The sequence below is a fragment of the Chinchilla lanigera genome, unplaced genomic scaffold, assembly GCF_000276665.1.
Source record: "Chinchilla lanigera isolate Chin_1 unplaced genomic scaffold, ChiLan1.0 scaffold00031, whole genome shotgun sequence".
NCBI classification, from domain to species: Eukaryota; Metazoa; Chordata; class Mammalia; order Rodentia; family Chinchillidae; genus Chinchilla; species Chinchilla lanigera.
The window spans coordinates 11,272,806-11,284,106 of NW_004955432.1; the positions used below are offsets into that span (position 1 = coordinate 11,272,806).

The 11,301-nt window shown below is 38.9% G+C and overlaps 1 protein-coding gene across 1 annotated transcript in view; it reads left to right on the forward strand.

Annotated features, from left to right (window-relative positions):
* The window catches only part of Casd1 (CAS1 domain containing 1), a gene marked incomplete at its 5' end in the record, with an annotated part of 41,060 nt that extends 36,403 nt beyond the window's left edge, over window positions 1–4,657 (forward strand). Inside the window, 2 exon segments of the mRNA XM_005388043.2 lie at window positions 2,272–2,364; window positions 3,186–4,657. Coding sequence (XP_005388100.2) covers window positions 2,272–2,364; window positions 3,186–3,452 — 360 coding nt within the window.
* Between the last annotated feature and the right edge of the window lie 6,644 nt (window positions 4,658–11,301).

Here is an 11,301-nt window from a genome sequence, read left to right on the forward strand (position 1 = left end):
TGGTCCTCAAGAGATTTATAAGTCTAGGGGCTGGGGATTTAGCTCAGCGGCACACCGCCTGCCTGGCAAGCGCAAGGTCGTGAGTTTGGTTCCTGGTACCGGAAAAAAAACAAAAACAAAAAAAAAGAAATTTATAAGTCTAATAGAGATATATAGACAAATAAATATTCACTCATTTAAGTTTTTTTATTCACTTTACAAATTTTTGATGCTTCCTCTAAGTTAGATATTATAGCAGAGTATACAGTGAATGCCAAATCAGGTGAAGTTCCTACCCTGACTTTTTCGTACAGATAGTAATTATACAACACCATAATATTATGAGTAGAAGTGTTTAATGCTTCCTGAGAATATGATAAGCTGAAAGGAAGGCAGCCAGGGGCCAAAAAGGATTTCCCTGAGGGAGTTAAATGGATCAAGAATGGATCAAGAATGGATGAAGACACAGCACACAGCAAAAATGTAGGCCCCAGCTTGGCATGCATGCGTATAACCCCAACACTCAGGAGGCTGAGGCAGGAGGATTGCCATGAATTCGAGGCCAGCCTGGGCTACTTAGAGAGTTCAAGCCCAGCCTGAACTATACAGTGAGGCCCTGTCTCAAAAAAACACAAAAAAAGAAAAATAAAAAAGAGCCGAGGCACTGGAGTGGACAAGCATGGCACATTGTGACGCTGCCAGCAGGCAGAGACTGAGGATGGCAGAGTTACAGTGCCCAGGGCCCAGGAAATCACAGAACATCATAGTGAGTGTGGGAACTGCTTTGGATGCACGTGGCAGTTCTTCCTCTTGATTGTCAGAGGAGGGTTCCTGTGGGCCGTGTCAAAGTTAAAGTCTGAGAGATGAGTTCATTCTCTTCAGCGCGGGGACTATTTTATTTCTTCTAAAGTTCTCTGGGCGATGCTCAATAGCACCCAGGCAAGTGGTAGATTCTTCAAACACAATTTGTAGTAAAAGCTTCAGGCTTTATGCTATATTCATATAAATGTTCATGAGTTCCATAGACAGCAGTAGTGCTACACAGTAACCTTCGGTACACCTTGTCAGATATCACTTCTGTGAGTCACCGGGGGAGAGGGAAACATTAGCACCACGGGGCACAAACATAGAAGACCACAGCGCAGCAAAGGGAGAGCGTGGCTGCCCAAGCGCGCCACTAACAGAAGCACACCGGCGGCGTCTCGCTCACGTTGCCCGTCCCAGCCTTTACGTGCTCGTATTCCAGAGTTACTTCTTTTGGGAGAGCCGTAGCTTCTCCACTGCAGAGTAAAAGAATGGGCTGGGAGCGTAAATTGAAGCAAGCACTAGTTGCATCAACTGCTACTTTTCAGAAGAAGTTTGTCCCATGTTGTCTTGCACTGTAAAAGTTGGGAGCATCCAAGTAGCTGCAGATACTGTGGGTTGTATGTACCCTTATCTTGACCACAGTTCACCCCTAAGCAGCTGCCCACGAGTCACCGAGCTAAATATACCTGAGTGGTTCACTTTGGTTCCCTTTTCCCAAAGATGGAGCTATCCACACATCTTATTTCCTTGCCGTTTATGTCTCCCAGAGACTTCCTAGATCCTTTGCCAGGGTGATTACTGAAAGTGGATTTTTCTCTGAATTACAGATAGATTTGCCAATCCTTTTACAAACAAAAGTTTTTGAACGAGAATTGTAAACATGGCAATTTGTCTTTGTGATTCCTTGCTTCTTTGTAAGGACAGAGTTCTTTGCCTCATAAGACTAGGTAGTGAGTATGAGATGATGACTTAGAAGTTTAGAAAATGCAAGATTGATCCACCTCTTACCAAAGGAGAGGAGTTCTTCTTGGGGGTAAACATTTCTGGAGAGAAAATATAGTTCAAGACATCATCTGCCAAGCCATGCTGAGCGAGCACGCGGGCTGTGCGTTCCCCACGCTAGCGTGGTCTCAAGCAGAAGACCGTTTTGAAGCAGGTAGAGAGACAGGGTAACTGCAGATTAAACTAATACTTTATGTAGGAGAAAAATTACATAACGGGATTTTACGAAGTTTTGCTTCATGAATGATAGCAGCTTTTACTACACGGAGGCTCAGGGACGTTTGCACCTTCCCTATGTAAAACATTCAGCCTGCATTGCTTTGGTTAGACTCTAAGCAACAACAACAAACTTGCCAATACTTTATTTTAAAAATCCTATAGATGCCAGTTCAAGAACAGAAAGTCACCACTTAAAGGAAGCTTCACGCAAAATGCTTTTTAATAAGCATATTAATAATATTCACCTTCATGGTTTTTCCTTAGATTTTAGCCTTCATCCTAATAAGGAACATCCCTGGATATGCCCGTTCAGTTTACAGTTCATTTTTTGCTTGGTTTGGAAGAATTTCATTAGAGGTCAGTACATTGATATTGTGCTTTACTTTACATAGCTGCATGTGTGCGATGTAGATATAGAAGACTTTCAAAATATCCTTTACATTGTTTTAAACTTCTGAGGACAACCAAGATGCAGAAATCGGGAGAAAAAAATACTAGACCAGATGTAAATGAAACAAAGCTAGGGGAATGCTGATTTGTTACTCATCTCCATAATTAAATGCTGTATTCCTGGAATTCCGATTAGTGAAATTTATCATAATAAAATTCACTTTTTTTATAACTGGAAATTGTGGGAAGATATTTAAACTCATTACCTTTCGTGTGAGATATATAATATGAAATTTATCTACAAAATTAGTTTTAATGGTAAACTTTGAAGTCCATTTGGTGTAACCTGAGCTTTGTTTTTGTTTTGTTTTTTTAATTCAGTTTATTGGTACATTTTAGGTATATATCATGATCACATTCATCATAGGGACTTTGTACCTATACATGATACGTGTTCTTTTTTTTTCTTCATTTGAAATAGAATGTTTTCAAGCAGATTTCATATTGTAACAGGTACAATTTAAACTATGAGATGTTAAGTTGTATATTAAAATAGGGAAACCAAATTTTTCTTTGAGTTCATGAGTCAGATTTTTTTTTTTTTACTTTCTATGGTCTTATCTGTAAGAGTGATTGAATAAAGGTAGGAACTCCAAGGAATAAATTCTGCAGTATACTTTCCAGGGCAATAGTGAGATGAAATCAGATGGCTTTGGAAAATGTCACTGTGCTGTCAGATATCTAAATAGGAAAGCTATGACTTAACCGTGAATGTTCTTCTGTCCTAGCTGTTCATTTGCCAGTACCACATTTGGCTGGCCGCGGACACCAGGGGTATCTTGGTGCTCATACCCGGAAACCCAACGCTGAACATCATCGTCAGCACTTTCATCTTTGTGTGCGTGGCACATGAAATTTCTCAGATCACGAATGATCTTGCACAGATCTTTATTCCGAAAGATAACTCATCTCTCTTGAGAAGGTTGGCCTGTATAGCTGCGTTTTTTTGTGGGCTACTTGTCTTATCATCCATTCAAGATAAATCAAGACATTAGATTCCTAAAATCCTAAAGACACTTAAACTCTTCAGGCTCACTTTGCGTTTGCCTAGAGGAAGAAAGCATCTATCTGGAGACATAAATGTTTGTATAAATATAAATGTGTGGCAAGAGGACCGTTTAGTGGTGTCTGTTGAATGTGTTTGGTTGTATATATTGGCCGTGTACATATCCAGTGTGAAATACTTAAAAAAAAAAATGATGAACCAGAATGCATCATAGAAGACTGCATGTAAGAAGTCTTTTCTACTTGATCTCTGTTATCATTTATAAATGATTTTTAAGTTAACATATGAAGGCAGGGAAATGATTACTTTTCCAGTAAAGAATATAGATACTTTAGTCAGCTTAGTGACGCCACTGAGTGTTTTGATATTTACTAAATCTGTGTTAACAAGACTATCTGCACCTGTGTTCAAGTGGCACCTCCTATGTCACTGAAAATTTTTTACTCCAGAATGACTTACAGTATTGCTTTCTTACCATATGTGCAATGATGTGGAATGATAAGTAATATGTCTTTAATTTATATATATTCATGTTCTGATGGTGTGTTTCCTGACATGATTTTTGTTCTGACTGTCATTTTTCAGGAATATAAGCCTAAATCTTTGTTCACTTTTTTCTCTTGTAGAGTTGTTTTACGGCTCCGTGACAGGGTTTGTCATCGTTAATAGTATCGTTTCTTTTTATAAAAAGGCCAAATTTTCTTTTCAATCCAAATATTCTTCTGTTGTTTCCCGTAAGCTACGCCAGTGTGATGCTGGTCACCCTGTGGACCCATGTAATATGTGCCCCTACTTAATTTTTGTATATTATTTCCAATGTTTGGAAGGCTCTTTATAGCTATTTTGGTATTTCCTATTATCCCCTCCTATTTTTAAAAAGTATTTATCAATCTAAACTTGTGGAGTGTAGTTAAGAGTCAAGTTGTTATGACTGAGACGTAGAGTTTTAAGTAAACTGGTGATTTGGGCAGTACGTGTTTTTTTATAAGCTAACTGTTAGAGCATACTTTTATTTATCTGTTGTACAGATTTGATTATGATTTATAATGTTTGAAAGATTGCACTTATTTCCTTTTACTATGTGTGGGGTAAACTATATTTTCTGTTCACAGTATGTAAAAATACAGAGTAATTTAAACAGCAAATAAACATTCTGTGGATGCTTATTTTTGTATTGGCAAAGTGTCAATTAAACAGTGTGTGTGTTTTTTTTAAGCTTGTTCCATTAATGATGGGTTTAAATTTCTCATTTCTTAACTTAAGGTTGCTTTTCCAAACTCAATATGTAAGGGTAGGTCATTGAGTTATAGCTGAATAAGGAATAATTTAATTATCAATGCTTCTCCGCATAACCTGCCTGCTATTCATGAACTTTGCTTTTTGGGGGTTTTTTGGTACCAGGAATCGAACTCAAGACCTTGTGCTTGCCGGGCAGGCACCTGTGCCGCTGAGCTATATTCCTGGCCCCGTCTATTCATGCACTTCAAGCATAACAGTTTATTTGTAGTTTTACTTGAAGATCTTAAAGTTTTAATTATTATTTCTGTAGCACTGGATTCACGTGCTGCTGACAGTATTCCCATTAACTGAGGAATGTTTCATGGGCAGAAACGTGCGTTCTTTCCCTTCCTCTCTTTGTCTGCCCTTACTTAATCCTTTGACTTTTCTAAGATACAATGATTCATCGCCTTGCCTCATACACTGTAGTCTTATAAGTAGAGAATAGTATAGTTATAAATCAAAAACTTCCAAGTAGTGTGATCACATTATCCTCGTTCATGTATCTTGCCAGTGATTAGAGGGCAATTTAATTTAGCTTATGAGTTTTATCACCTGAAAAAGATTCTTCTTTTTGATGAAACAATTGAAAAAGAAAGATGACCAGCATCTCTCTGTGTTTTTGGAAGCACTTAACATCTTCCAGAAGTGATGCCCAGGTGAATATGCAAATTTTTTCTCTCCTGTTTGAGCTCTAGCCTAAAACTTAACTGGCAGGGCCTGTTTCTTCAATCACATGTTCTCATTTAATATGCAAAACTTTTTAGATAGAACTACATATAATTAAAATACATGATCAATGACTATGCCTAAGAGGTTACTGTGGAAGTTGCCACAATAACAATATGGGTTTGGGCCGGGGATTTAGCTCAGCGGCACAGCGCCTGCCTGGCAAGCGCAAGGTTGTGAGTTCAAATCCTGGTACTGGAAAACAAACAAAAAAACCAATATGGGTAGTAAATGTGAATTTTATAATAGTAGTAAATGGGTGAATTTTTTCCTTCTTTGACTTAGATACTGACCAGTTCCTTTACTCAATTGTGTGATTATTTAAGATGTTAAACAGAACATTTAGATACACTAAAGTTGAGATAAAAGCACAGAAGTCCTCTAAACTCAGATTTCCTATGATAGAAATCACACTCAGAAATCAACCATCTGGCTCTAAAAAGTACTTGCTGGACTCAGTTCTGCCCAGATCTTTCCGTCTTTCCTCTGACAACCCTTCCCATATGTGTGGGTCACCAGCAGAAGCAGTGCAGATTCCATCCACACCCAAAATCACTTATTGTGCCTCTGAGTTAAATCGTATTTATTTTTTATTAAATTGTGAACCATAAAGATGGATGGGTGGATAGGCAGATGTTACAGGGTCTAGATGAGAGCCTCATGTGTAAATGAAGGCCTGTGTATCAAGGAAGCTTGCAACTTAGAGGAAAACGCCCATCTCTTTAGATTTGGGCTTCTATCACTTTAGCAAATCTTGGAGAAACCAAGTGAGGTTTTTATGTTGAATTAATATTAAGTTGTTAATGTGCTATCAATTTCCAATTTAAAAAAGGACAGTTACAACTTCCCTTGTTGGGAAAAAAGGTAACTTGGGTAGCTACTGAAGAGTTGATAATTATTCCAGAAGTTGTAGTTATTATGTTTGATTATTTCAGGGTAGTTTTGAAGACTGATGAAAACTTACTTGTTGTTGTTTTTTTTTTCCAGTACCAGGAATCGAACTCACAACCTCTTGGGCTTGCCAGGCAGGCACTGTGCTGCTGAGCTAAATCCCCAGCCCCTGATGAAAACTTAAAATGCTCATCTTGGAGGGGCACTTTACATGGTGCCTATCCACCCATCCATCTTTATGGTTTACAATTTAATAAAAAATAAATGCAATTTAATTCAGAGGCACAGTAAGTGGTTTTGGGTGTGGATGGAATCTGTACTGCTTCTGCTGGTGACCCACACACAATGGGAAAGGGCACTTTAAATATTTTCTTTTAATAAAATTCCTTCTAGTATTTATCTAATAAGAATTAGAAATGAAAAAATTTTCTTCAAAGTAGATCCATAAAGTAGTATAAATAAAAAGCTATTTTTTCAGATGAGTTGACATAATAAAACAGCTTAGAAATAATTTAATTATTTTTTCTTGTTTACCATATAGTTTTTAAAAATACCATTCTGGAGAATAAAAATAAGCTAGATTAACACTTTGAAAGGAAATTTATGATTTCCTAGACGTTTTCTATCACCTACAGGCAAAATCTTCATGCTTCAAGACAATTACAATTTTTATCTCAGTCATTTATATTCACTTTTACATTGCCGCTATCTAGGAATATTTAGAACACATTTCAAGGAGCTTTCCAAGAATGAAGATTGTTTAAAAATTTGTTTTCACAAAAATACAAGTCCTTTAAAAAAATTCTACAATTATCACAAATAGATTGTATCAGTCAGTGCTTGCTAGGGAAGCGGATGTTATGCAAGATATGCAAATATATGAGACTGTGAGATGGGCCTACGGTGGCCGACAACAGTCAGGTGTGGAAGAATGCAGTAGGGCTGTCTGCGCGCCGGAGACCCGGATGCTCCTGTTGAAGGCCTGGCGCTCAGTGCAGTGTCCCAGGTGGGTCCATATCAGGAAGCCAGAGTCTGCGCTGGAGGCTGAGGAGTGAACCAGAAGTCAGGAGATGATGGCTAAGGTGAAAGCGAACTCTCCGAAGAAACAGAGCGATCCTTTGCTTGGTTTCCCTTTGCACCATCCCGGCGACAGTCCTCCCCGGGTGGGTCTTCCGCCCCCAGAACCACGCTGAGCCAATCTAGTTGGGCGTTCCATACTCAAACTGACAGGGTCAACCATCACATGGAGTATTTAACTATTTTAATTTCTATTTACAAAATAAAAAAAAAACATCTTCACTGATGGTCAAAGCTCTTCACATTATCAATCACATCTTAATGAATTCCACTTCGCCAGATACCGTGTTATTCTGTCCTCTGGTTCCTTTGTTCCCGTTCGTCCTCTGCCACAGTCTAACTTAGTTTTTATTTTTATTTTTCTCAGTACGTCTTAGCAGTAATAACGATTTACATTCATGGGGAGTCAGTACATGGACATAACACGTCTTCATTTTTTTTTCATACCTTACCTTCCCCTCCCTCCTTCCCATTTGCAAAAGATCTATTTTCACCTTTTTTTGGTTTTTGTTTGTTTGTTTTCCGGTACCGGGAATCGAACTTACGACCTTGCGCTTGCCAAGCAGGCACTGTGCCGCTGAGCTAAATCCCCAGCCTCGGAAAAGGTCTATTTTCATATTTTTCCCATCTCCTTTCCCTCCCTTTGCTCTATCTCTTGTTTACCGATCCATTTGAAAAGAGCTCCCTGCGTCCTTTTTATCTACCTTTGCTTTCTTTTTAGCTTCTCGTGTAAGAGAATCTATCCAGTAGTTAAGCTTGCATGCCTGGCTTGTTTCACTTAATATTATGGTCTCAAGTTCCATCCATTTACCTACATATGCCTCAAGTTTATCTTAATGGTGGAGCAGTGCTCCATGGAGTACAAATACCACATTTCCTTCATTAATCTGTCGATGGGCCTATAGGCCATTTCCAAGATTTGGCTGCTACAAATCGTGCTGCTGTAAAGATGAGTGTGCATGTATGCCTTTAATATGCCTTTGGGGCTGGGGATTTAGCTCAGCAGCACAGCGCCTGCCTGGCAAGCACAAGGTCGTGAGTTCAATTCCCAGTACCGGAGAAACCCCCCGCAAAAAAAAAAAAAATATGCCTTTAACTCAAAGTCAAGTGAGTCTGACTTTTCTGTGAAAAGTTCTGAGGCCTGATGAAAACTTGTCTGAAACCAAGTGCTTTGATTTCCTTAAAAAAAACAACAAAAAAAACCTATTCTAACATTAATCCTCTGGCTCCATTCCTTTTTCACCTGTTCTATACCTTCAATAAGATTGCATCTCCAGGGTAAATTTGGTATCTTATGGATGTGGTAAAGTGCCGTGCACATGTATATAATAAGCCTCGACCATTAGCTGAGCCAGGCTTGATGATGCACACCTGTAATCCCAGCACCCGGGAGGCTGAGGCAGGAGGATCACCATGAATCTGAGGCCAGCCTGGGCTACGTAAGTGAGTTCAAGGCCAGCCTGCACTACACAGTGAGACCTTGTCTCAAAAAAAAAAAAAAAAAAAAAAAAAAAAAAAAATTCGGAATTAATTTCTACCATCTTAGAAACAAAACCCCTCTTTGCCTTTTGTGCCCACCAAGATTCTGCCTCATGTATCTTCTTTCCCAGCCCAAACTGCTTTTACCAAGATCAGTTTCTAAATCCAGCAATCATTTCTTCATCGTCACCCTACGTGACCCTGGAGTGACATTTAACTCACCTGGTTTACTGCCCCTTCAGCACCCTTCTTCCCCAGGCCCCCTCCTGATTTTGGATTTCTCCTACCTCCATCGCCACTCACTCCCTGCTTCTCGTGTTCTGAATTTCTTCTTCCTCTCAGTCTCTGAACTGCAGTCTGCAGTGCTCGCTGCTCAGACCTCCATCCCTCCCCACGCCTAAGTGAGGTCACCTAAGCACACGACTTTACATCATCTACACGCTGATCACCCCCACATTTACATCCAGTCGGAAACGCTCCCCTAAAATTCAGGTTCACGTCTCTACCGATCTATTTCCCTCCCTCTGAGTATCTTATGACATCTCATACACACCTAAGAATCTCAAACAGAGCACAGGAGACAACTGAAAACTCTCTGGACTTTCTCGTTAGCAAATGACAAGTGCATGGTTCAGCTTTTTTAAAATTGAAGGGTCATCTTTGACCCTCTCTTTCATAAACCCCATGTCTCATAGTTTAGTAAATCTTAGGGCCAGGGATATAGCTCAGTGGCACAAGTGCCTGCTTGGCAAGAGCAAGGTCCTGAATTCGATTTCTGCTACCAAAAAAATTTTTTAAACCAAAACAGCGTAGTTTAGTAAATCTTGTCAGCTTGCTGTTTAGAATATAGATATTCCTTGTTTAATCTACCGTCTGTTCCTATAGCTATCGTTAAATGAATTGGTCACTAAATGAATTGTGAATAGTATGTACATTATAATATTCTAAACAAAGAAATGGTCAAAGGAAACTCCAACCTGATGACTTTGCTTTTCTTTGCATAACTCTTATACGCAGTACTGTAATGTATAACAGAACATAAAACTAAGTACTGTACTATACAGTGTAATCAGCAAAATTTACACTCCTGTTTAAACAAGGTGTACTGTACAAAAAAAGACATTGGAGCTCTATAAACAAGATATGGAGAACTGTACAAAAAAAGAGGTTGTAAGTCTGAGCAGTGAATCTTAAATCTGTGACCCTGTCTCAAACAGACAAAGTAAATAAATAAATAAATAAAAATTAAAAAAAAATAGCGCCCCCTATTTCCTGGATTGCTAACATGTGACATAACTGTCACTTGTCTGTTTTTTCTTTTTCCTTTTATTTCCTGTCTCTCTCCCTTAGACTATATCTTTCTGATGGCAGAAGTATTTCTGTTTTATTCTCTGTTGTATCCCTGCCTGCTTTAACAATGCCTCTTCCCGTAATCACTTTTTGAATTAATTAATAAATGCTGTAAAACCATGTCAAATACTGGCTCTCTGTTTGAGGCAGGTGGGCAGACCTGTTAAATAAAAGTTTATCCCATCATGAAATAAAACCAAATGTTTTCACTTTATCTGGCAAGTTTGTGGTACATTTTTGTTGTGGTTGACATGTCACAATTGTACGTGTTAATAGGGGGTGTAATGCAATGATGGCAAACCTTTTAGAACTTTCAACGATAAGAAACCGCTGGCTGTGGCGTGCGTGCCATAGGTTCGCCACTACCGGCAATGTATTACAGCACATGTATACAGTATGTACTGACCAAATCAGAGTACTTAGCGTTTCCGTTGTCTTGACACTTCTGTATATTTAAAGCCTTTGACTCCCTGTCTTCTTCTCCATAAAAAATGTTACAAGTAATTGCGAACTACCGTACTCCCGCTGTGGCATAGAACATGAAAACATACTCCTTCTGTGTTTAAGGACCTCTCTCTCTCCGTCCGCTCTCCCCTCAACTTCACAGCCTGTAGGAATCACTGGGGCTGGGATGTAGCTCAGTGGCACAAGCGCCTGCCTAGCAATTGAGAGGTCCTGAGTTCGATTCCCAGTACCAAGAAAAAAAAGGAATCACCATTCTTCATTTCAATCAGCTTTAAAAAATAAATGAAGTAAAATAAAATAAAATAAAATAAAAACCTTGCCCGTATTAGAAGATGGGGCATTAGGTTGGGTTGGGTTTATTTCATTTAATATAATATCCTCCAGTTGTGTTCATTTTGATACAAGCAGGATTTCATTCTTTTATAGCCTAATAATATTCCACTGTATGTTTATACCATGTCTTCTTTATCTATTCATCTATCCATGGTTGCCTATGTTAAGCCCATATCTTGGTTATTGGGAATAGTGCTATAATATATATGGGAGAGCAGGTCTCTCTTTGATTTCAT